Here is a 27696-nt window from a genome sequence, read left to right as displayed (position 1 = left end):
AACTGGACATACACTACAGTGGGATGGGATCACTTGAGTGATTTCACAGGTCAGTACACATTTACACAGCATGACTCAAACAGTGGGAGCCTAAATGTAAATTAATTTTAGGTGAAACTGATAACAGAATAATTTTGTATTTAGGCCCCACTACGCAGATAGTTAAATGATCAATAAGTGCAATTAAACAAGACAAGGCTGGTTACTTTACCAGTGATTTGGACCACAGCTTTATAAATAATATTTAGATATATTTTCACTTTCCAGATAAAGAAAAATCGGCAAATTAAACAACATGGTATTTTCAATACCTCATGAGCTTGCTTTGAGAAGGAGTCGGCACTGTTAAGCATAGCAGCTGTCCTATCTTCTAATTCTCCTAGTTTCTGTCCTCTCTCGTCCAGGGCCAACCTAGCCCGTGCTAAATCACCAGCAACACCAGATGCTGCTCCTTTAACTCCTTCAATGCCCCCAGGTCCAGGAATGTGCTGAGCAAGGCTCCGTGATGCTTTCCCAGATGCTGATTCTCCAACTAAAATTTGGAAAGTAAGAAAATGTAGTAACTAGACTTAAATAAGTCATGCAGGAATATGTGACCAGAACAGTGCTACATGTCTGTGCATGCACCACCTCCTTATTGTTACATGCAATTTATACACCTCTAACACTACACAAATTAATGCTGTATACAGGATCAAAAACCTGTGTGCCTTGCTAATGACAGATGATTAGCAGTCAGGTATCATTTAGTAAATCTGCCTCTTCACAGAAGATCAATCTCTAGGCAATGCTTGCTTTCACAATACTACCTGCCTAGGTGCCGACCTCCTGTGCTAACAATCCAGCAGGGCATAAGCTCGGCATGGGACCTGGAAGCTAGTGGAGATCGCTGAAGTAGGGGGTAGGGGTGTCTACTACAGCGATTTTCAGCTTCTAAAACCAGGTTTTGAACCTTTCTACCTTACAGGAATCCTTGGCAAAAAGTTTGAGATTTCAGGAACCTCTGAAACAATGTTCAAATCTACAGCTCAAGCAACACTGGTATAGTCAGCAAGCTGTTGATAAAACACTATTTTTAGAAATGGCATTAAATATTAGAATATTAAACGTACCTTTTTAATGTTAATCTTGTATTTGCTTTTTTTCTGCACAGAGGTTCAATCCTGGGCGCAACTTGAGATAAGCGGGGTACAGGGGGTCAGAGGGCACATTACGTGGGGGCAGGGCAGATTATAGGGCACACAGCAGGGCTCAGTACATGGGGTACACAGCAGAGCACATTACAGCTGCAAAGGTTTTCATCTTATGCAGAGCTAGGCAGGGAAGTGGTTGTGATTAGTCCTCTTGAGTAGTGCTGTTCCCCACTGGCCCCTCCTATCCATTCCAGGTAAGGTCGCATACAAGCACCTGGAATGAGATGGGCCAGTGAGAAATAGCTTGACACAGCCAACAGTATCACAGCCACTTCCCTGCCTAGCTCTGCATGTGTTGGCAGCAGGGATGCGATCTACCCATCAGTTGCCCGAGATTGATAGGTAGATTGCAGCAGAACCTCTGGGGACTTCCTATGAAAACCTAGGGTTCCACAGAACCCCAACCGAGAAAATCTATTCTAGAGGGATCCTATAGATATGGTATATGCATTGCTACAGTGGTCCAAGCTGGACCAAAGTAACTATGTAAAAATATGCATAACTTGAATTCTTTTTAAATCCAAATGCAGTCAGAGTGATAACCAAAAGCCGTCTAAAACACAGTGGCCAAACAAGTGAAAAGGACTAAAATATGGGTAAGGTAAGCAATAAAATCAAGAAAGTTTAAGCATCCCATCCAAAGAAAGAGAGGGAAGGCAAGCAGGTTTCAGTAGATCAGTAGACTGTTTGCGAGCACAGCTCTAAAAATTCCAAAATCATTTTACTTGGATTGGAGAGACTATACCCCATTGCAGATCTGTGTCTGTCCGGTGACCTTAGGTCAGCACAAACCGCACTTGACAGAAGAGACCTGGTATATTTTTCAGTGGTTTGGTAAATAGCAATAGTTTAGAAAGGAGAAATGGATTTCACTTGTTTTAGGTGTTGTATTTGGGGTAAAAATCTTTCATTCTTAGTTTTTACTCTGTATTACATTTTCTCTCACTGTTTACTATTGCTGTATTATTATTATACAGGATTTTTATAGTGCAAAAAAAAAAAAATGTGCAGTGTTTTACAACACGGGTGGCAGACAGTATAGATACAATACAATTCAATACAAGAGGAATCAGAGGGCCCGGCTCACTAGAGCTTACAATCTAAGAGGAAGGGTAGGTGATACAAAAGGTAATAACTGTGGGGGATGAGCTGATGGAGAAAATAAAAGTATAGTTGTTAGGTGGAGTCAGGATAGGCTTCTCTGAAGAGAAACGTTTTCAAGGATCGTCTAAAAGTGGACAGAGTAGGAGATAGTCGGACAAACTGGGGTAGGGAATTCCATAGGGTGGGAGAGGCTCTGGAGAAGCCCTGGAGGAGAGTATGGGAGGGGGGGTGACAAGGGAACTAGAGAGCAGGAGGTCTTGGAAGGAACGAAGAGAACAATTTTGGTTGGTATTTTGAGACTAGGTTAGTTATGTAGCTAGGAGCCAAGTTGTGGATGGCTTTGTAAGTTGTTAGTATTTTGAGTGTAATTCATTAGGTGAGTGGCAGCCAATGATGGGGTAAACAGAGAGGAGTATCAGACACTGAATGGTTGGTAAGGTGGATGAGTCTGGCAGCAAAATTCATGATGGACTGGAGTGGGGATAGCCTATGTAAAGGTAAGGCAATAAGGAGGGAGTTGCAGTAGTCAAGGTGAAAGATAACCGGAGAGCTTTGTGGTGCCATTGGTTAGGAAGGGGCGTATTTTGGAGATGTTGCTGAGGTGGCAAGCTTTGGACAGTGATTGCATGTGAGGCCGAAAGGAGAGTTCAGAGTCCAGGATTACACCTAGCACCCTGGCATGTGCAGGCAGGTTGATGGCTGTGCAAATACAGTAATCTTGACAGAGAAGTCAGGGGAAGGGGCACGTGGAGGAATAAATATGATGAGCTTAGTTTTGGATAGATTGAGTTTGAGGAAGTGGTGTGACATCCAGACTTAATCTGCCAGTCAGTAAATTAGTTATGCATGAGGAGACTGATGTGAGCTGAGGGATAGAAAGACAGATTTGGGTGTCAGCACAGAAATGATATTGAAAGGTATTGGAGGCTTTCAGCTGACCCAAGGAGAAGGTGGAGACTGAGAACAGAAGAGGTCCAAGAACAGAACCTTGGGTGACCCCCGACAGAGAGAAAAAGCAGAGGCGTAGAGGAAGTGGAATTGTGGCACTGAAGGTGCAGTGGGATAGGTAGGATGAGAACCAACAAAAGTCTGAGACCAAAGGAGTACATTTTGGGTGGGGGGTGGGGGGTGGTCAGTTTTATCAAAGGCAGCCGAAAGGTCCAACAAGTGGGAGTACAGAATAGTGTCCATTGATTTTAGCTGTTCGCAAATCGTTTGTGAGTTTTAGGAGAGCAGTTTCTGTGGAGTATTGAAAGTGAAATCCATACTGAAGGGGATCAAGAAAGTTATTCTTAATGAGGTGGTCACTCAGCTGGCTGTAGACAAAGTGTTCAAGGAGTTTGGAGAAAAAGGGGAGCAAGTAGATGGGGCATAGGTTGCCAAGATTGGTGGGATCCAAGGAAGGCTTTTTAGGTGTGGGGGTGACTAGTGCATGTTATCGAGAGTTGGGGAAGATGCCTGAAGAGAGGGAGAGAATAAAGATGCCAGAGAGTGTAGGATAGAGCCAGAGCGTGACTGCAGTATTTGAGGGGGAATAGGGCCCAGGGGGCAGGTGGTTGGGTGGGAGTTAGAAAAAAAGTAAAAATAAATAGACCAAAAGGTCCACCCTGCGCATATGTGAGATAGATTAATAGGTGTAATTAAATAAGTAAAAAATATAAATAAAATATATATGAAAAAATCCTTAAATGCTGTAGCACTGTCATCAACAAGTGAAATAATGTGAATATATAAACACAGCGCTAAACAGCGATATAAAATGTCCACTGTGGACATTGGCGCAAAAAGTGAAATATGTAAAAAAAAGGTGCTCCGAAGTGCTTTAACGGATATAATCCACACATGCCCTTGTTCCCCACACGTGAATCCACTTACCAGATGGTGTGGACCCCTTAAGGCCTTATGGTCTTGGGGTCTAACAGGCTTTAGGGTAAGTGGATGAGCTTGACGCCTTCAGAGTAATCTGCCATGAGAATATGCAAATAAGCATAAAAAGACCAATGGTGCAGTATGTTCCAAGGAGGTAAATTTAATTGATCAAAGTAACTTTAGGAATTACACTCACATTTCAAAGAGTATAGACAAGCCTTATAAGAATAAAATATCCCTGGCGTCTAGTGGATGGTGTTCCTACCGTCCTCCTAGATGTGGAAAGCGGCGTGTGTTCCAACGCTACTTCCATTTGCGTCCCACTAAACCGTTAGTGACGTGTTACGTTGGCTGTGAAGACCAGACATACGTCGATGTGTTTCGCCCCTCCTTGTGGGCGTCATCAAAAGGCAACAGCCAACGTAACACGTCACTTCCAGTTTAGTGGGACGCAAGCGGAAGTAGCGTTGGAACGCACGCCGCTTTCCACATCTAGGAGGACGGTAGGAACACCATCCACTAGACGCCGGGGATATTTTTTTCTTATAAGGCTTGTCTATACTCTTTGAAATGTGAGTGTAATTCCTAAAGTTACTTTGATCAATTAAATTTACCTTATTGGAACGGACTGCACCATTGGTCTTTTTATGCTTTCTTTGCATATTCTCATGGGAGATTACTCTGAAGGCGCCAAGCGCATCCACTTACCCTAAAGCCTGTTAGACCCCAAGGCCTTAAGGGGTCCACACCACCTGGTAAGTGGATTCACATGTGGGGAACAAGGGCACGTGTGGATTATATCCGTTAAAGCACTTGGGAGCACCTTTATTTACATATTTCACTTTTTGCGCCAGAGTTTCACAGTGGACATTTGTGTTTCACAACACGGAATTTTTGGACATTATTTATATATATATATATATATACACACACATTTAGAACCACCAATTTCTGATTCTTTGTATTTATATCTATTTATATTTTTATATATATATGCATTTATATATATATATATAAATTTATATATATATATATATATATATATATATATATATATATATTTTTTTTTTGGACACTTATTATTCAATCTTATACAAGTCACTGGTTTATTTGAGCTATTAATTATTTTTATATCATCGTTTAGCGCTGTTTATATATTCACTTAGTTAGAAAAAAAGTATTATCTCCTGTTCACTTAATCATCATTCCTTTTCTGATTACACATACACATGTGTACTAAGTGTAGTATGGATAAAACAAACAAAAAAAAAATGTAAAGCTAGCTGTATAAGGATAGAAGTCTAACAGGCTGTAAATGTCAGATTTCCGGTACGCTAAGGTTCTGAAATGGCAGCTACCATACGTCTATGCGAACAGGTTCATTTTATTTTACATACCATCACAGAGATCTGATAAAATATATAAAAAGATAAAGAAAGTATAAAACTCACAGAGGTCTTCTCGGTCGAGTGATTGTGCTCCACCTCCAAACAAGCCTTTAAAAAAGCCTCTGTTAGGGGCTTCTGGTGTTTCGACAGGTGTGAACAGTTCCCCTAACATTTCCTAAAAAAAGATACATAGATAATTGTTTTGGGTGTCTGAGGAAGTCATATTAAGCAAGTCTTATTTATAAGCATGTAAATGATTGCAGACAATTGTCTATGTATAGTTTGACTAGAAAAAAAAAGATAAAATAGGATATAGCATCTTTTCCATGTGAATATAAGAGGAATCCAACAAGTTATATTACCCCTTACAAGATGGATTTAGTTCTCTTTGTAATTTCACATTACCAAAATTAGGTTCCTACTGCAGTTTATTAGGGGACTGGGGCAGACCTTTGCAACGTCTAATATCCTTAATCACTTTTATCAAAATGAATCCAAATTGCGATTGAGAAAACAAAAAATTGGCAAAAAACTTTGAAAGAAGTGGAATTAAATACATTTGAAAGAAGTGGAATTAAATACATTTAACCATTTCCTAAAGTCAGAAATGTTCAATAAAGGTTACTAAATCTGTGAACATAAGGTTTTCTGCAGTGTGCCCATTTACATTCTGCCTACTATCACCTCCACAGTGTATGCTACATTTGAGGCACACCTCTGTTGACAACTGTCACAGTGTGCTTATGACAACACTCAAACCAATCTTAAATCTGAACTGCAGGGTAGATCAAAAGTTGCCTTTGCAGTGGGGTTATCCCCACACCAAGGGTCAAAAACAAGGATTTAAACAAATTATTTTAGGCCAATGAAGCTGCCATCTAAGCCTCACCTTGATGTGCAGGTGCCATGGAGCTGCACACATAATACACCAGCCATTTGATGGCTTGACAGTTTAGTAGAGAGCATAAGCAACTGTAACTATTATCATTCAGAGTATACCTTGAATGTAATGGTTTTGTAAAACAGTTTTTTTTACCTTCCTTTAACAGACCAAGCTGTCCACCAAAAATGGCAGAGGTTAGAGAAAAACCACTTAACATGAACAGAGGTTTTTACAATGGTCAACTTATTCACTCATGTAAAACCTTTTTACCAAAAAGGGGGGAAAAAAATGCTGTAACTGCTTAAAATGTGTTTGTTTGGTATTTGGCTAGTGCATCGCACACTACTCTCTCCCCAAAGTAGACATACCATAAGACAGGAAATGTGTTACTGGCCTGATCACTAGGCCATTTTTCAGTGCGGTCACACTTACATAGTTACATAGTTAGTGAGGTTGAAAAAAGACATCCGTCCATCCAGTTCAACCTATGATGTGTGTGTGTGCGTTTGCTGTTAACCATAAATTGTATACCCCTGTATGTTGTGGTCTTTAAGGTGCCCATCTAATAGTTTGAATGACAATTACTCAGTCATGCAACACTAGCCCATACCTTTTTTGGGGCAGAGCTTTATTATGGTATTTAACCACCACAGTTTTACTTTTTACTATATAAAAAGGAAAAAAAAAAGACTGAAAATTTTCAATAAAACATCATAACATCTGTCATACAACTTGACAAATCTTTCTTCAAAATTTTAAAATGCTTAATTTGGGCCAAAATGTCTTTTGCTACATTTCTTTGGTGAAAAACAACCAAACAAATCAGTGTATATTATTTAATTTGTGTGAAAGTAAGAGTCTACAAACTATGGTATAGATATATGAAAAAGCATCAATCCTTAAGTACTGACTGCCTATCATTTAACACCCTAAAATGCCAGAACAGTACAAACACCCCCAAAATGACCCTTTTTGGAGGTATTAAGAATTTAAGTTGTAATTTTATTGTAACAATGTTTTGTTTAAGCAATGAAATGAAATAAAAATTGTATTTTTGACTTACCGTAAAATCCATTTCTATGATGATCATTGACGGACACAGCTCCTGATCTTCATTCATCTATTGGGTTATTCTGCCCCCTACAGGAGTAGGACACTAAGCAGGAAATAATTCTGGCTACACCCATGGGCAGCCCCAGGGGGTTTACTCCGTCGCTCTGCTCTGGCCACTCAGTTTTGTTACAAGCAATGTCAGGAGAACTATAACTCCACAGAGGGGTGGGATTGATGGACACAGCTCCTGATATAACCATCGGAACCTCCCAAAGCAGTATTAAACATGAGGAGTGGGAACAACAAAAAAAAAAAAAATCCCAAGGCTAAACAATAGCCAACCAGGCAATAGGAGCCCACCTAAAAAACAATACACCCTCAGAGGATCAGGTCCTCTTAAACAGCAGCCTGCAAAACCTAGCAGCCAAAAGAAACATTTGCAGCTGGAAACACATCCACTTTATAAAACTTTGTGAAAGTGTGCAACGACAACCAGGAGGCCGCCTTGCAAATCTGCATCACTGATGCCTGATGACGGAAAGGCCCAGGAGGCACTAAGTGCCTGAGTAGAGAGTGCCTTGACAGGGAAAGGAGAAACCTGACGCCTGATGGAATAGGCCTGAACCCCCGTCTGTCTGATCCATCTGGAAATGTTCGTAGAGGAAGCGGACAACCCTTTTCATGGCCCATCCATGAGCACAAATAGTCTGACTTCCTAAAGACTCCTTAGCTGCCAAGTACACCCTAATTGCCCGGACCACATCCAAGGAATCCAAGGTAATTTCCTTTGGATGTTTAGGCCTGGGACACAGGGAAGGCAACACAATGTCTGCAATCAAATGAAAATCAGAGACAACCTTTGGGAGGAACGATGGACAGAGGTGAAGAACCCCGTTATCTCTGCGAATCACCGGATAGGGTAAACGTCAGGATAATACCGCCAGCTCCGACACCCTGCGCGCAGAGGATTCTCAAAGGGAGGCTTCTAGAGGTCTGAAAACACCAAATTGAGGTCCCAATCGAACATGAACTTCAAGAGACTGACACCACGCAATGTACGTCTTCCACGTATGATGGTATTGGTCCTTGGGACAGCAGATTCTTCCTGAGATGAAGCCTCCAAAGAACGTTGGCGACCAGCCACACCAGATTGGCGTACCAAGCCCGGCGAGGCCTGTCCGGAGCCACTAAGATGAAAGGAATCCCTTCTGCCTCGATTCTGCTTAGAAGTCTTGGCAGAGGCTTGAGAGGAGAGAAGGCATAAATCAGACGATACTGACCCCACGGGGCAACCAGCACGTCTGTGGCATCTGCCAGAGGATCCCGTGATTGAGCCACAAACCTCTGCATCTTTCTGTTGAGCCAAGATCCCAACAGATCCACCACAGGGATGCTCTACTGGAGACACAAATGATGAAACCCCTCTGGATGAAGGGACCACTCCCCTTGATCCAACGCCTGCCGACTAATGTAATCGCCTGCCAGTTTTGCACCCTGGGAATTTACATGCGGAGAGAGCTGGAACAAACCATTCTGCTCACCTTAGAATGCCGGCTACCTCCAGAGCCCCAAGGACGCTTCTTGTGCCTCCCTGGTGATTGATATAAGCCATGGCCGTGGCATTGTCCGATTGAATGCACACTGTACATCCCTGAAGATAAGCCGTCCAAAGGTCCAGACACAGTCTGATCGCTCAGCGTTCCAATACACTGATCGGTAGTCTGGACTCTTTCAGTGTCCAGATCCCCTGAACAGAATGTTTGCAGAGGACGCCTCCCCAGCCGGACAGGCTGGCATTCGTGGTGATCACTGTCCAATACAAGGGGAGGAAGGATTTTCCTAGACGAAGCGCCAGGGAACGAAGCCACTATATTAGGGACTCCTTCATTCTCCAGCTTAGCCGGATCTGATTGTCCAGAGATGGCGGAGTCTTGTTCCATTTGGCCAGAATCTCCCTTTGCAGGGACCTTGTATGGAACTGAGCAAACAGAACCACTTCTCAGGTAGACACCATCAGGCCCAGCACCCACATGCAAGTCCGGAGAGATGACCATCTGCTGGACAGCAGGAGATGAATTGCAGCCTGCAATTTCTGTAGTTTGTCCAGAGGAAGGAGCATTCTGGCCAAGGCCGAGTCCGGAGTCAGACCCAGATAGTCCAGCTTTGTAAACAGAACCAGAGCAGACTTTTGAAAATTCAGAATCCAGCCAAACTCCCGCAGAGTTTGTATGGGGAGTTCCAGGTTGTCCACCAGAGCAGGAGGCTCAGCTCACAGAAGGAAGTCGTCCAAGTAGCCCAGTACCGCGATCCTCTGTTGGCGTAACAAAGCTAGCACCGGGGCTAACACTTTTGTGAAGACCCGAGAAGTAGAGGCAAGACCAAACGCCACAAACGGATAATGCTCCTCTCCCACAGCAAAGCACAGGAAGCACTAGTGACTGACAAATATTGGGATGTGAAGGTAAGCATCCTTGATGGTGTGTGTGGTCCCAAGAGAAAGTGCTCTGTGCTCATTTAATGGCAGAAATGTGCAAATTATTGTATATCATCATATAAAGTGCTGCGTGCTTAAAGAAATGATGAAATGTGCAAATCCTGCAAAAAGAGCAAAAAGATGGTACTCTCAACAGTACGTTTTGCTAAGTGGATTGTACCGTCTGTGTGTCAATCATCGGATGTAAGTTAAATTGCGACCCTCTACCGATGGTCGGTGGGAAAGTGCCGAAGTGCAAATAAGTGAATAAACAATAAGTTAAAAACTTTTATTGTGACATCCCCTTGAGGGGGGAACTAACATCCGTGATTGGTAAAAGCAATATCAATACAATGAAGTGGTGAGTTGCGCCCTTTTAGCGCATGCTGGGAGTGAAAAGTGGGGGACAAGCCACCCTCACAGACCCCATCGATCTCACCTCTAGGGAACCATCTGAGGCTGGAGACGATGATGTAGACACCTGGATGGAGGTCAGCACAACTAGAAACTCACAAAGGGAGCGCACACAGAGGCCAACAAACCAAACACAAAATGGGGAAAATACCAGACCAAACAGACAAAGGGACACAAGACCCATCAGGACTTCTAGAAATGAGAGGGACTATGTGTCCACATACAACAGCTATTCACCCCTGGAAAACTATCAAGAACCCCAATATGAAAATAGGGTCCCTGAGCCGGCCAGAAGGGTTTTTTTTCCAAGGGGCAACAGAGGAAGACCACCGAGAGGGAGAGGAGGACCATACCATCCACCAGGACAATGGAGACAACAGAGGGAGAATGGGTGGCATCAACCATGGAATCAAGGCCCACGGGGAGGCCACAGAGAAAATCCCTGGACCCAAGGGTGGAACAACGGAATGAGGAGAGAAGACACACAGGGATACCAGGAAAACAGAAACGGAAACCAAGAGGAAAACGAGGAGGGGCAAAGAAGAAGACAACACTAGGAGCAGGAATTTTCAATCTAAGCGATATGGATTTTGATGAGGAGGAACTAAAACTATTGGACTTAGGTCTCAAATATGCACCAGATAAAAATCTGGACAAATTCGAGGCATTCATCGACCTCCAAAAATATGTTAGGAAACAACATAAAAAAATTCTTTGCCATTAAGAAAAACCAACAGACACCTGAAAACAACACACCCTATAGACACACCCACTTGAAAAATCGCTCAACCTTCAACCCAAAAAACATCCAAAATAAAAACCTGGAAGTATTTAAGAGAATGGTGGAGGAGGAAATAAGAGCACTCAAAATCAAGAATAAGAAAGAGAAAAGTATATGGGAAACCACAAAAAAGCTGGAAAAGAAGAAGGATGTGGTAATTAGACCAGCAGACAAAGGAGGAGGGTAGTAATATTGAACAAGAAGGATTACGAGGAGGAAATGGAGAACTTATTAAGCAAGGAGGATACCTATATCAAACTAAGGGGAGACCCAAGGAAGAACTATGAAAAAACATTGCACAAATATGTGGAGAAAGGAAAAGAGATGGGCATTCTTAATAAAAAAGAAGCTAAGTACCTCTGCCCAGAAGCACCGAGAACACCGGTCATGTATTATGTACCCAAAGTCCACAAGGATGACAAGAAACCTCCAGGACGGCCCATAATCAGTGGCATCAATTCACTGCACTCTAGACTTGGTGAATATTTGGACCAATACTTGCAACCCCTAGTGCCCCTGGGGAAATCCTATCTAAGGGACAGCAAACAGTTCCTATCAGAGATCCAAAACATTACAACTACAGAAGAAGATCTACTAGTCACCATTGATGTGAACTCACTGTACACAAACATAGTCCAGAAGGATGGCCTAGAAGCAGTAGAATGGGCACTGCATAGTAGCATGGACATGAAGGAGGAACAAATCAACTACATTTTAGAAGGACTAGAGATTGCCATGAACTCCAACTACTTCTGGCACAAAGGGAGGTACTACACACAAGTCAAAGGCGTAGCCATGGAGGCAAAATATGCACCAAGCGTGGCTAACATCTTCATGCAGAAATGGGAAGAAGAACAGATATACAGTACCAAGGCCCAACATTGGGTATTACCGGAGATACATAGATGACATTGTGCTCATCTGGAAAGGAGACATGGAATCCCTGCAAAACTTCTTCAATGAAATTAATAGCAATGCGTATGGCATCACTTTTTCAGGAAGCTGGCACGCACAGAAGATTGCATACATTGACATTGAAGTTTTTAAAAAGGATGGAACACTGGCAAGCAAAACATTCTTTAAAACCACAGACAGAAACGGGTATATACCCAAAACAAGCTGCCACCACCCAAAATGGCTAGGTAACATCCCCAAGGGCCAGCTAATGTGGATAAGAAGAAACTGCAGCGACCCCCAAGATTACAACATACAAGCAGACATGCTCATTGAAAGGTTCTTGGAAAAGGGGTACAGGAAAAAAGAACTACTCAACATAAAGGAGAAAGTGATGAACATGAAGAGAGAAGAAATGATACAAGAAAATGGCCAACAAAGAGAAAAATATAACAACATGGACTTTGCCTTCTTCACAGGATACAACAGGCAACATAAAGCAATAGAGAAGATCATAAAAAAGCACTGGCCCATCCTGAAAGCAAACAAGACACTGAAACAACTACTGCCAAACCAACCGACTTTCATCTACAGAAGAGCGCCCACACTTAGGAATAGATTGGTTCAGAATGTAATAGGCCCTCCTAAAAAAAGTACAACTTCCCACCAATCTTAAAGGTTTCTTCCGCTGTAGAAAATGTCTACCATGCAGAATAAACAGAGCACAAGAAAGAAGGAGAATCGCATTCAAATCCACATCGACAGGAAGGGAGTACAAAATCAACGAAACCATCACATGCACAAGCACACACGTGACATAAGTGATAGAATGCCCTTGCAAATTACAGTACGTGGGCCGAACCACCCGCCCACTGTTTGTAAGGATAAGGGAACATGTGAAGAACATAAAGAAGGGCTTTGAAAAACACAGTCTATCACGCCATTTCAAGATGGCCCATGCTAAAGACCCCTCGGTCATGACCTTTTATGCAATCAACAAAATTAAAGGTGACTGGAGGGGCAGCAACAAAAAAATCAGTGTATCTCGCAATGAGACAAAGTGGATATATCTTTTACAAACACTTCAGCCTGAAGGCCTCAATATAGAATATTGACTTGAATTGTTTCATCACAGATTTTTAAGAAACCTCCCTACCTCATGAACTTTTTATGGCTTTTTATGGTGATTTTACCATTTGTTTTATCATGCGATTTTACCATGCGATTTTTATATTTTTGATGTTTTTACAGATCAAACGGTCTTTTAACATTGATTTTATATAAATGTTTTACATCTGACACCTCCTCAATTTTATTCCTCTTCATACATAATTTTATAGTTTCCACCCTGCGATTTTAGCCTGCGACTCTATATGGCTCTATAGCCCCAAAGAAACCTCCTCCTGAAAGCCATTGGCAGCCCCCCTCTTTTAATATACTTTTTAACATCATTATATATTTTTAACATTTATTTTACATAAATGTTTTACAATTCACAACCCCTTTATTATATAATCCTGCACACAACTTTTAATTTATACCATGGCACCTCAATCGCCAGGATACGGTCCTCACCCTCATTTTAACATCCTCCACTCTGAAAATAATTTTTGTAATAATCCCCAATTTTAAAATTCTCTTTTTTAATCTTTTTCACATTTAATAAAGTGTTCACGTTCATAATAATAAACTTTGGTTTTAAGGCAAGCGGGAATCACCCATACGGCACACATCTCTCAGCACTTTTAAGCACGGTTTTATGTTTGCACAACATAGTAACATTAGCCTAATACACACTTTATGAGATGTATGCATTTTGACAAATATATGGGGCCCGCTGTATAAGGAAGTTCACCTGATGTAAACAAACCTCCGTATCCCGGATATGCTGACCGGTTAACAATGGGCTCCGAGGTACCAAGATGGCCGCCAGCGTGACTTCAATGAGGTTACCAATATGGCGGAGGTACACAAAACGGTCACTAGGATACGGAGGCCTATATAAACTCCGGGAGTACGGAGTACGGGATGTCACAATAAAAGTTTTTAACTTATTGTTTATTCACTTATTTGCAGTTCGGCACTTTCCCACCGACCATCGGTAGAGGGGCGCAATTTAGCTTACATCCGATGATTGACACACAGACGGTACAATCCAATTAGCAAAACGTACTGTTGAGAGTACCATCTTTTTGCACTATTTGCACATTTCATCATTTCTTTAAGCACGCAGCACTTTATATGATATTATACAATAATTTGCACATTTCTGCCATTAAATGAGCACAGAGCACTTTCTTTTGGGACCACACACACCATTGATTTTGTTGTACAAGGTGGTAGCGCCCCATACCAACACCCCCTGACCCCCACAATATTTTTACCCTTGCGGTAAGTTGTAGGCAGCATAACCATCTGGTCCCCCCGGTTTTAAACAGTTTTTAAAAAAACAGTTTTAACAAGTTCAGTATTTGTGTTATTATCCATAGTGCGGGTGCACCCCAATCCTAATTTTTAAGCATCCTTGATGTCGATAGAGGCAAGAAAATCCTCGACACAGGGATGCCACCACCGTGCGAATGGACTCCATTCTGAACTTCTGCACCTGCACAGAGCAGTTCAGCGCCTTCAGGTCAAGGATTGGACACACCTTGCCTTCCTTCCTGGGAACTGTGAACAGGTTTGAGTAAGAAAACCTGAAAACCTTCTCAAATCTGAACCCGGACAGTCACTCCTTGAAAAGAACCTTGCCAGGGGACAAGAGCGAAACTATGTTGTAGCTGGACCGAATGACTTTGTGGACCCACTTGTCTTGTACCAGGGAAGTCCATGGGACGGGGAATCAGCGAACACTTCTTCCCACCCCCGATACGGGTGAGGGCGCACCTTCATGCTGAAGGAGCCTTGTCTGTGGGTCTGGAAAAGGCCGCTCACGGCTTGCCAGACCAGATTAGTTTGGACCCTCTAGAGCAGGCCCTGAAAGGCTTCGAGCCCTTGTCATTCGACCCTGAGGAACAAAAAAACTTCTTATGAGCCGAGAAGGAGGGCCCACTTCTACAAAAAGGTTCCTTGCCCTTAGTAGCCTGCAGAAGAAAGGTACTCTTTCCCCCTGTGAGACCTTTAATGTCGTCATCCAGGGTAGCTCCAAACAGGCAATCTCCTGGAAATCGAAGAAGGACTTTTTAGAAGTCTGGTCAGCAGACCAGCATTTGAGCCAAAAGACACGCCGCAGTACCACTGCCGAAACAGACAGCCGAGCCACTAGGGGAGCTGCATCCAAAGAGGTATCACAGAGAAAATGCAGCCCCTGGAATAGCAGGTCTGCCAGCTCAGCAAAGGCAGGGGGAGCTGTTCTACCTCCAGGTCACAGCATAAAAGCTTAGCCCACATGGTCAGAGTTTGCGACACCAGGGCAATGATGAATACTGGCCTCAGTGCCGAACCAGCGTACATAGAGTGTACATATTGCGGGCCACAGCCTCCGCCTTCCTGTCAGCTGGATCCTTAAAGGCCGGGGGCTCTTCAACCAGAATCATGGTTACCTTGTTCAATCTGGAAACCAGTGGAACAGTCCACTTTTTAAAAGGGACTCCTCATAGGGGTAACGCCTAGAAAACCGCTTAAGGACCCCCAAAGGGACGTTTTGGTCGCCTCCTCTTTTGAGCAACAATTTTGTCAAAATAAGCGGGGAAAAGGAAACACCTTTGCCTCTCCGGATGGCTTGTGAAAACCAAAGGGAACCTGCGCCTCCATCGCAGCTGCATCCTCCATCTTCAAGGTCTCACGGACAGATACAATCAGTGCTTCCACCAGCGCCTTTTTGTGCACGGTTGCAGATGTGGAGGAATCATCCTCACTAATCAGAGGATTCCGGGCACGTGGTTGCAGACCCAGCATGGTGACCCACATCCGTGGCGGCCGAATCAGATTCAGGATCTGATGAGACAGATAAGTCGGGGGGCGCTTTTTGCTAGATCATCGCCGGAAAGCCACTTCCACCCGGGACACAAAGGACTCCAGGACCGCAGTAAGTGCATCAATAGATGGTAGGAACCCGAGGGCCCCGTAGCCTCAGAGAGGGGTTTAGGTGGGGAGATGTGCTCTCAAGACTCCATGAGTCACCAGGTGGACCCCACCAAGTGTAAAACACTGCAAAAGGAAAACCCCCACTGCGCTGGCACCACCACCCGGTCCGCAGCCACAAGCACCTGGAGATCCTCAGCAGAGAGGGAGAGAACCTCACCAGACTCGCCACCCAGCCGAAACAGGCACCTGCAGCCACCAGGATAATCTGTACTCCAAGTGCAGGAAGTGAAAAGATCCAGTATTCAGCACCAGGGGATGAGGAGGGGCTCCCACCGTCTAAAATCGCCGCCCCCCAGGGCTCCACTGTTACGGCCGCCATTTTCAATGGCAAGCCACTGCAAAATGGCCGGTGGACTACACAAACATGGCCGCCTTGCAAAGACCAAGGTTACAGCAAAATGGCAGCCCCGCGCGGCACCTTGAGGCCTCCAGGGACCCAGGAGGGATTCCTAGGCTACAAGAACAGGCCAAGGCAGAACAGGGGGCCCTGGCAGGAGCCACCACCAGGTACAACCCCCCCGCACCCTGCTGGTGCTCCCTCCTTTCTGTAGAGTGCCCCCATAGACTGCTTGCTAATCGAGGCACCTGGCCCTCTGTTCATTGGCTCACTGATTTTGACAGCAACGGAAGCCAATGGCGCCCGCTGCTGTGTCTCAGGCAATCAGGAGGGAGAGTCCTGGACAGCCGAGGCTCTCCTGCAACATCACTGGATCAAGATGGCGCTCAGGCAATTGTTATGGGGGCTGCTGCACACAGGTCTTTTTTTTATCTTAATGCATAGAACACATTAGGATAAAAAAACCTTCTGCCTTTAGGACCACTTTAACAATAAGGGCACTATATTGAAGGAGGATGTTTTTTTTTTTTTTTAATAAGGCCACTAGCCAGTATCAGTGGGAGCTTTTTCTTTCCATTAGAACAGTGTAGAATAGATAATCACCCTAGGAAGTTTTTTTTTTTTTGGTTAATTTTTCTTTGTCATGTTGAGGGACATTTCCCTTTAATTCTTGTCTGACACGTGTGGAAGTTAGAGGGGAATTGTAACCATAATAGATGTGCTCATTGGAAGATTTCCCCTCTATTTTTGTTCTGGTGATAACTGCAAAATGTTGGATTTCCTAACACAGCGACAAAGCTCACTACGGCAAATAGGAAGGGTGAACCCGACTGGTTTCTAACCTTTACGGTCTCCGTTTAAAACAAGAAAATGCTCTTATTTCTTATACTTGAAATACTACAGGGTCATCCAAATAAAGCAATATTGTGTTTCATTCTAGAAGATGAGTTTTACTGTGGTTATTTCTTATCATGCACCTCTCCTGTTTAGTGAGTAAAGGTATTCAGGCAATATCTTGTTCCACTCCCGAAAGGTGTGTTGACAACTAGTTTATTCTTAATCTATAGAATAACTACATCAGTCAGCATATATATATACACACACACACACACACACACACACACACACACACACACACATTACCTGTAGGTTCTCACATGTTTCTTGGCTGTAGGTGATTCTCTGGATTTCAGTAGCTGAGACCAGATATAATGCCTGCCCATTGTTCGTGAAGCAGAATGTTCGGGCTATCCTCATGTTGGTTATCGGCAAATAATTTACATCCAACAGCGGCCTTAAACTTGGCAAACTTTGGAAAGCAGAACAGACAAGTTTAAACTGGATAAAGCTATGATGCTGTGAATAACATTTTTTCTTTTTTTTATAAGAATTTAGAATCTTCATGTGCTTATCTTACCAATTTAGGATATAGGTTGCCAATAAAAGGCTATTCAAGCCAAGCATCTAAATACAGTTCAAAAGCATACATAGAACTCTTACCTGACAAAAGATTTATAAATTCCCTGCGATTCACCACCCCTGCTGTGCTGTACTAAATGGGTACAGGATATAAGAAAGCCTGCATTCATTGTGCCACAGTCCTGCCTACTCTGTATATACATGAACACAATGCATTCCATATAATGAACTACAAAATGTGTGTATGTACAATAAATCCACACACTAATCATATATAACCTTTAACCTGTTAATAAAAAGAAAATTTTACAAAAAAGAAAATTTCACAAATTGCATTATTTTAAATTATAATAAATTTACAGCCATTAGAAAAGCTTACAACAAAAAATAAACAGAATATCAAATCAACTGAAATAGCGAATTATAGTTCCAATGGTAACAATGAATGCTAGAGACGTTGCTTATACCAAAGTACTTTTCAACATATGTTACGTACCTAAAAAATAATTTAAAAAAAAAATCATAACTACTGGGTTATACTGCCTCCACCAGAAGTAGGACTAGGCAGACCTGGACATGCCCATGGACTGTCCTCCGCTTGGTATATAACCCCCCTCTCTACTCTAGGTAATCAGTTTAGTAGCAAGCAGTATTAGAAGTTTAAAACTCCTCAGAGGGATGGGTGCTGTGTCCTTCAAACTCAGAGAAATAGATTTTACGTCCACCCCAAAACCCTCCAGGGGGAGAAGGGGGGACAACTACTCACCATACCAGGAACCAGACGGGCACCGCTTCAGACAGAATCTCTCATCGAAATTGGGGCTGTCAACCAGGAGGAACGCTGCGACTCGGTCTTATGCGACCTTGCGAGGCGTTTAACTCACAGGACAGCCTAGTGGGGTTTTTTCGTGGCCTACCTATCGCGGGAGTGAGGTCTGCGCCCGCTCGCCAGACTGGGGTGACCACTGGATCTAGATTATCCAGCCGGTCGGCAGTTAATTGGAGAAAAAACATATCTATCTTAAAAGAAAAAAAATTGCCAGGACCAAAGATCCCAGGAAGGAACTAGGTCCTTACTCCTGACTAGGTAGGAAAAAACAGAGTGACTATAGCAAAGAGAGAGAGTATACCCACTGGGACTGCCCATGGGTGTAGCCAGAATTATTTTCTGCCTAGTGTCCTATTCCTGTAGGGGGCAGTTATGAATACCAAAAGTGGTGTCCGTCAATGAACGAAAGAGAAACTTAGTTATTTATGCACTAACATTGACAAATGCAATTTATTTGAAAAGCCTTGGAATGTTTTGTCTGCATTTGGGGCACGCATGTTTGAAGAATTAAGCTCTGTGCATTGGCTAAGGAGCTAAATACCAGTCTTAAGCGGGTATACAAGTATTTTTTTTCTTTCAGCCAGAGTTGGGAAAAACAAAAAACAAAAAGCACACTCACAGATCCCTGCATTAACACAATGTGTGATGCTTGGATCTCTCCCGCTTCGCTATTGTATTCTGACGAAGGGGACTTTCCCACAAGAAAACACTGATCAGCGGTTGCAGCCATTGGCTGCGAATGCTCGTTTTCCATCATTCTCAGGATTTAAAAGGCTTGGTAAAGGAAAAGATTGTGCCGTTTGCACCTTTTACAAGTCCTAATGGAACCCACTGGCACTAACAACTATTTCTGACCCCCCAACCCTTCCATTCCTAAACTTACAACAGAGGTCTTTTATTCTTTTAATGCAAGGTTATAGGTGGTTTATGGTTTTCACAACTTGTTGCTCCTCCTAATCACCAGAGCTTAAAACACCAAAACAAAACATTTTCCTAATTGAGGTTGTAACTTAAAAAGGATTCCATCATTTTCCTCTCTCCTGTCTCGTACATTGACTTACCAGCTTTATCAGAGGTGGGGAGATACCTGAGAGCTTTCGCAAAGATTTGGGAATATTCAATGGTTACAAAATTGAGTTTTGCATCTATCAAAATTATGTGTTTTCCCATGTCTATGAAGTTAGACCTTCTTTCAGCTATTCAGGGTCTGTTCACCCAAAGGTTTATCATTTCTGTTCTTCCAACTGTAAAATTCCAAGGTTTTATTCAAACCCAGATTCGAAACACAAAGGAGGCATTTTTCCCATCTTCGATGTAGAGGGTCTCAATGCCTTTGTAGGTCTCTAAAAACGTGTTAGGCTCACAGCCAAAATTTAACCACTTAAGCACCAGACCTATTTCTGACACTTCTTGTTTACAAGTTAAAATCAGTATTTTTTTGCCAGAAAATGACTTCGAACCCCCAAACAGAATATCTTTTTTTTAGCAGAGACCCTATAAATGGAGATTGTTGTAAAACTTTATGTCACACCTTTATGTCACACCGTATTTGCGCAGCGGTCTTACAAATGCAATTTGTTTGGAAAAAGTACACATTTTGAAAAAACAGTAAAGTTAGCCCAATTTTTTTTCATAATGTGAAAGATTATGTTACGCCGAGTAAATAGATACCCAACATCATGTCATGCTTCAAAATTGCGCACGCTCGTGGAATGGCGATAAACATTGGTACATACAAATTTCCATAGATGACACTTTAAAATTTTCTACAAGTTACCAGTTTAGAGTTAGAGGAGTTCTAGGGCTAGAATTCTTGCTCTCGCTCTTGGTAAAATCCAATTCTCTGATGTTCATTGGCTGACACAGCTCCTGATTCTTCTTAACCACTGGGTTATACAGCCCCCTACAGGAGTAGGACACTAGGCAGGAAAAAGCTTGACTACGCCTATGGGCAGTCCCAGGGACACTCTCAGCTATAGGCACTCAGTTTTGTTACAAGCAGTGTCAGAAGAAAGCACTCCACAGAGGGGTGGGTGCTGTGTTCATCAATGAACATCAGAGAAATGGATTTTACGGTATATCAAAAATCCCATTTTCTCTTTTGTTCATTGATGGACACAGCTCCTAACTATTGGGACGTCCAAAAGCAGTGTTACATAGTTAGTCAGGTTGAAAAAAGACACAAGTCCATCTGGCTCAACCATGAGGGGTGGGAAAACATCAGAAAAAATTTCCCAAGGTTAAACAGCCAACCAGGTAACAGAGCTCAACCATAAACAACTGGAGCTCCCCTAAAAAACAATACACCCTTAAAGAGAACCAGGTCCTCTAAACAGCAGCCTGCAAAACCTTGCGGCCAAAAGAAGCATCCGCAGATGCCAACACAACCACTTTACAAAAAACTTTGTAAAAAACTTTGTAAAAGTGTGCACCGACGACCAGGTGGCTTCCTTGCAAACCTGCATCACTGACGGTTGAAGACGGAAAACCCAGGAGACACGAAGCGCCCTAGTAGAGTGCGCCTAAACAGGGAAAGCAGGAACCTGACTCCTGATGCAATAGGCCTGAACCACCGTCTGTCTGATCCATCTGGAAATGGTAGCAGAAGAAGCGGACAAACCTTTGTGAGGTCTGTCCGTGAGCACAAATAGAGCGACTTCCTAAAAGACTCCGTAGCTACCAGGTACACCCTAATTGCTCGGACAAAATCCTAGACATGCAAGGCAATTTCCTTCAGATGTTTAGGCCTAGGACACAGAAAAAGCAACAAAAATTCTTCATTCAAATGAAAATCAGAGACCAAATTAGGAAGGAATGACGGACAGAGGCAAATCACCACCTTATCCTAGGGTTATCCAGGATAACGCCGTCAGTTCCAACACCCAGCATGCAGAGGTGATAGCCACCAAAGAAGGCAACCTTCTGGGGCAGTGTAAGCAGGGAAACCTCCTGAATATTCTCAAAGAGAAGTTTCAGTAGAGTTGAAAGCACCACATTAGGGGGGGGCGTGGCCGGCAGCCGAAGGAGATGGCCGCGTGAGATCCGAGCACCGTCTCTCCCAGTTTCTCCGCTGACGAATAAGCGACGTGGGTAAGCATCTCCGGCTCCTTATCCCTACCCGAGACACCGGGGACCCTCCAGATCGTGATGGGGAAACGCAAGGACCGCGGGGCGCCCCGTAAGCTCACAGACTTCTTTGCCTCCTCTAGCACCCCACGCTCCAAAGATGACGCTGAGGCCTCTTTGCAGGCCGGAGGCGCCGGAGCTTCCGGCGGGGCTCAGCGGGACCATGGGCGGGACGCAGGCTCCATCTCTCCCTCCGCCAGCAGCAACTCCTCTCAAGGGATCTCACCTTCCCACAGCCCACACAAATCGGCACCCAGGCGGCGGTCGGAAAGCCACAGATGGGCGAGGGACGAGCGAGCGGGAGACTTGTCCCTGAACAGCAAGCTGGAGTTCTATGAGAACTTTAAGGATTTCCCTACCACAGGGCAACCGCTTACAGACGCCACCATGAAAGAGATGCTCCTCTCTATTAATGGCGCCTTTCACAGAGAAATTGTGGCCTGTGTTAATGGCATCAAAACGGATGTTGTGGAACTTGGGGGCAGAGTGGATCATTTAGAAACCAAGATGGAGGAGTTCTCTATAGCACATAATGAACTGGTGGATGCTCATAACGAAAGGGAAGATGATCTGGAGGCTCTAAAATGGCGGACCTGGAGGACAGGGCCCACCGGAATAATGTCAAACTTCGGGGAGTCCCAGAGTCTATTCCCCCTTCTGAACTGAGGCCTTATGTGCAAGCCATGCTTTTGGCCCTGATGCCTGACACGCCGGCGGCAGAGGTGGTGGTGGATCGGGCTCCCCGTTTACCTAAACCGCAAAACCTACCAGACAAAGTGCCAAGGGATGTCATCGCCCGCATCCATTTTTTTCATGTCAAAGATGACCTCATGAGGCTTGCACGGAAGCATTCACCGTTGCCGGACCCATATCATGGCCTATCCATTTATGCTGACTTGTCTCAATTTACCAGCAGCTAGGAGGAAGTTAGTCCCCTTAACCAAGCAACTCCGGAACAACAATATCATATATATTCCTGGGGGTTCCCCACCAAGCTTCTTATAATCAAGGAGGGCCGCACACATGTTATTCGCTCAGTGACTGAGGGTTTTGCATTGACCAAGCAGTGGGGACTCATTCCGGATCAGCAGAGCTCGCCTCCACGCTCGGATCCGCCATCTCGACTTGAACCGGAGTGGCGTTGAGTCAACAGATGAATCTTCACTGCTCATCCAGATGGCTGCAATGCCCTTTCCATTTGGGTGTTCTTTTTGCAGGTCTGGAGAGGTTATTGGGGGTCTGCCTTTTCTTCCCCTGACCGGCATGCTGGAGTTCAGGAGTTAACCGGGTGGCCTGTGCCAATACCCCGCTCACCACTACCTGCGATTGAATCGCATGATGGGGTTTACCCCATGCTTCTGTTTCTTTGTTTTTTGTCGCTTCCATGTTTTTTTCTACTGTGTTTATTGTTCTTTTAGCCTCAATGCAAGCTACTTATGCCTGGAAACTACCTATCTTCTGACCAAGGATGTCCACTGCTCATCCGTACCAGTGAAGGACAGCTGCTCCGATTTGAACTTTCTCTGCATGGCCTGCAGGTACTGTATGGGCTTTGGCCCAGTGTTGCCCTCCCTTTCCAATTCAGTCGCTATAGCCTGGGAGCCTTCATTGTTTCCCACTCTCATTTATCGGTTCTTTTTATGCATACTTTTTGGACATGTCCGCTGAACTGATCGTTATAGTACCCTTTTAAATGGTTGTCCAAATACTTTCTATTAATGCTCATGGACTGAACAGTCCGTTCAAACGTAGGTCCCTGTGGAGGGAGGGCCGCGCCCTTAAGGGTGATGTTATCTGTGTTCAGGAGACCCACTTTATGCGATCCAACCCACCTAAGTGCACGGATAAATCCTATCCTCACATATTTGTTTCCTCCGGGGAATCCAAAAAAAAGGGGGTGCTCACTGCTGTTAAACATTCTGTGGCCTTTCAGTTGGATGAAACTGTATCGGATGTGGCGGGTCGGTATTGGATACTGATTTGCGATATCAACAACACTACCTATACAATTGTAAATCTCTATGCCCCGAACAAATGCCAGATCAAATTCTTAAGAGCATTGGTGAAAAGGGTGGATCGCGTGAAGAGGGGTCTCACGGTATACTGTGGTGACTTTAATTGTGTGGTGGATCAGGCACTGGATTGCTCTCCGGCTCAGGGGCGTGCGAGGGCTACCTTGCAACGGTTCTTGCACGCCTCTGATTTGTATGATGTGTGGCGTTGCCTTAACTCCACGGAACGGGATTTTACCTACTACTCGGCCCCTCACAAATCTTATTCGAGATTGGACTTGTTTGTGGCTGACTTGCAATTTCTGAGGGCTGTTGAAAAATCTGTGATTCATCCCATATCCTGGTCTGACTACGCTCCGGTTTCGGTGGTGGTCTCGGAGACTCACGCGACTGTGCCTGTACATTTGTGGCACAACAACGTCTCCCTGCTCCGGGAACCGGTCCATAGAGAGCAGCTGGGTGGTCGGATACGGGATTATTTTATTGACAACGACACCCCTGAGATAAAGGTCTTCCAGTTGTGGTGCGCTCATAAGGCGTACTCGAGGGGGTTGCTCATTCAGCATGCTTCTAGGGTTAAAAAGGCACGAACCCTGGCTCTCAGAGCCTTAATGGAGAAACTTAGATCATTAGAATCGGCTTATAAAGCAAACCCTAATCAGCTCCTGTTGAAAGATCTTACTGACTGTAGAATGCAGGTTAGATCCAAGCTTATGGAGGAACATGAGCACCTCCTCTTCCTTACTAAAGCACGGTATTATTCTCAAGGGAATAAGTCAGGGAAAATGTTAGCTAACTACTTGAGAAAGAGACAACAAAAAGCCAAGCTGGCCTCCATCACTGATCCCATCTCTCGCACTCAGGTGCGCCATCCCACTGAGATTGCTAATGCTTTCTCGAATTACTATAACTCGTTATATAATCTCAGGGATGATGTAGCTACCCCAAAGCCTACAGATTCTCTTATTGCCAACTTCCTGGATTAACTTCATCTCCCAGCTGTTACGGACCACATGCTGCAATCCCTCAATGCCCCCATAACTGAAGAGGAAATTCAACTGGCCATAGCTTCCCTGCCCCCCAATAAATCGCCCGGGGCGGAGGGTTTCTCTGCTGAATACTATAAGGCATTTAGTCAAGTCCTCTCTCCGTACCTCTGTAAAGTGTTTAACGCCGCTGCCCAGCGCTCCTCCTTTCCAGAGGAGAGGCTTCAGGCGGTGATCGTGGCACTTCCAAAACCTGGGAAGGCGCCTGATGCCCCTCAAAATTTTCGCCCCATATCCCTTTTAAATACCGATCTCAAGCTGTACACCAAAATTCTAGCCATCAGACTAGCGGAGGTGACTCCTCATTTGGTCAAAGCTGACCAAGTTGGCTTTGTGAAGGGCAGGCAGGCGCCTGATGGTATTAGGAGGATGTTGGACCTTGTGCAGATAGCTGGGACTCGGAAGGTGCCCTCGGTGTTCCTGACATTGGATGCGGAAAAAGCGTTCGATAGGGTTCACTGGGGGTACCTTAGAACGACCCTCGCTAAATTTGGGCTGAGGGGATCTATTTTCTCTGCTATCTCGGCACTGTACACCAGGCCATCGGCTAGGGTGTTTACATCTAATGCACTATCTACTAATTTTAGCATCACCAATGGGACTCGCCAAGGGTGTCCCCTTTCCCCCTTGATTTTCTCTTTAGTTATGGAACCTCTGGCTGAGGCGATTAGGAGCGACCCTAATATTACTGGGATTACAGTGGGAGGCAAGGATCACAAAATCGGATTATTTGCGGATGATGTGATCCTTACCTTGACTTCACCTGTGAAGTCCTTGCACTACTTACAACAGCAGCTAGACAGGTTTGGGACGGTTTCCTATTACACACTCAATGTAACTAAGTCTATGTGCTTGCCGCTCTCCTTGTCCCCTCCGGTATTGAAGTTCCTGAAATTGAAATATCCCTTTCAATGGACCACTAAGTCCCTCCTGTATTTTGGGATCTCTTTGGTGGCGCCTGCGTCTCTGACCTATCAGACTAACTTTTCTAAATTGCAGTCAATTGCTGCAGGGGATCTGCAGCACATTGCGTCCTATGAGCTTTCCTGGCTGGGCCGCATCGCTGCTCTCAAGATGATGGCGCTTCCAAAGATATTGTATTATTTTAGGACGCTCCCTATAGCGCTGCCGGAGTCCTTTTTTCGCTGCATGGATAAGCCGTTTAGGAAATTCCTCTGGGGGGGCAAGGTACCCAAAATGCCATACTCTACGCTGCTTAAATCTAGGTCCGAGTGGGGGAGTTGGCTTCCCACACCTTAAGTCCTACCACTCAGCCGCCCTATTGGATCAGGCGAAGGCTTGGTTCGACCCGGCTTCGGACAAATTGTGGGTGCTGCTAGAGAGGGCAATGGTGGCGCAGCGAGATCTACCGTCTTTGCTCCTTGCTGCTTTGACAAAGAGGGAAGTGTATACCCCCCACTTGTCCTCCTTGCGGGCTACACTGGGCACCTGGGGGGAGGTGCAAAACTTAGTGGGAACCCCGAAAATTAAAAGAGAATTGACACTGGCTGCCTATGAATTCCTCTTTCCCTCTTTGAGAGTTCCGCGAAAAACATTCCCGGACTCTTTCACATATTATGATGTCCGCAAGCAGGTCCGAACCCCATCATCCATTTTCCATGCACAACTACACCATTATCATATTAAGTACCCTAACCCAACTATTGAGGTGCCCTCTGAAATCTGGGATTACTTGCATACAGAGTACCGTAAAACGAAAGGGTTGTTCTGGTTTTACCATAGCCTACACCTCCAGCGTGGGTAGAATAAGTCGGCTAGCGTGTTGGCTTGGGAGAGCGACCTCTTAGTGACATTTTCAGAGCGGGACTGGCGGCTGGCCATTCGCTCCTACTATAAATTTACGCATTGCACTAATCATTGGGAGGTGGCTCTCAAAATCCTCCACCGTAGTTACCTAACACCAGTGAAGATGGCAAAGATGTTTAAAGACGCATCCACCACATGCTGGAGGGGTTGCGGGGAGAAGGGTACATTATTCCATCTATTGTGGCAGTGTAGGAAGATAAGAGGGTATTGGGCAGCGGTGTTTGCACTGATTATCTCCGTAACTGGAATATCGTTGTCCCCAGCCCTTGCATTATTGAACTTGGGTATAAATGAGTTCCCTCGTCCACTTCGTTGTATAACCTCGCATATACTCACGGCTGCTAGGACGACTGTCACAGCGGCGTGGCGTTCTGCTATTGCACCCACGGTGGTAGAGGTTACTAATAAGGTTAAAGCCTATTACTCCTATGAAAAGTTCTTTGCCAATTCCAACAATAGGAGCCTGCTGTTTGATCAAGATTGGAACCCTTGGTTACTAAAGTACCCGAGCTGAGGGATTTACCTTCAATTCGGGTTTAACCTTCAACTGATGATATTGTTAATGATGACACATGCTTATATCTGAGGCTGTTGTTTAGACTGTCCGGTTGATGGTCTTTATGTCACACCGTATGATCATCTCAAGCGTAATGAGCTATGGTGTACTATAGTTACTGTTACTCATGGGTGCACCCCTTGATGGCCTACGAGTAGGTAAGGGGTTCCCTGGGGGCTGGGTCCCGGTTCCTGCGGGGGGGGGGGGGTGCCCGGCCACAGTATTGTTACCTCTTGGGGTGGTCTGGGCGGCCCGACCCTTCTGCTCGAAGTGGGGGATTCTGGTCTGGGACCGGTCTCCAGAGGCCCTGCCATTGAGATTTTAGGGAGCACTTGGTTCACTTTCATACCACATTGTATGGCGCACCTTTGTGTTTTGTTTGTATTGATTTTGCTCACTGCTGTAT

The 27696-nt window shown here is 44.5% G+C and overlaps 1 protein-coding gene across 3 annotated transcripts in view; it reads right to left on the bottom strand.

Annotated features, from left to right (window-relative positions):
* The window catches only part of STXBP5 (syntaxin binding protein 5), a 925152-nt gene that overhangs the window by 28365 nt on the left and 869091 nt on the right, over positions 1–27696 (bottom strand). For all 3 annotated transcript variants that reach the window (XM_082250146.1, XM_082250147.1, XM_082250148.1), the window contains 3 exons: positions 17619–17784; positions 5618–5729; positions 312–532 (listed from right to left, as the gene is read on the bottom strand). In XM_082250146.1, the coding sequence (XP_082106272.1) occupies positions 312–532; positions 5618–5729; positions 17619–17784 (499 nt within the window). The remainder of the gene's footprint in view (positions 1–311; positions 533–5617; positions 5730–17618; positions 17785–27696) is intronic.

The sequence above is a fragment of the Pelophylax lessonae genome (assembly GCF_965119305.1).
Source record: "Pelophylax lessonae genome assembly, chromosome: 3".
Classification (NCBI taxonomy): Eukaryota; Metazoa; Chordata; class Amphibia; order Anura; family Ranidae; genus Pelophylax; species Pelophylax lessonae.
The sequence above is the reverse complement of the archived record's forward strand: the minus strand, read 5'-3'. Positions and strand labels throughout refer to the sequence as shown.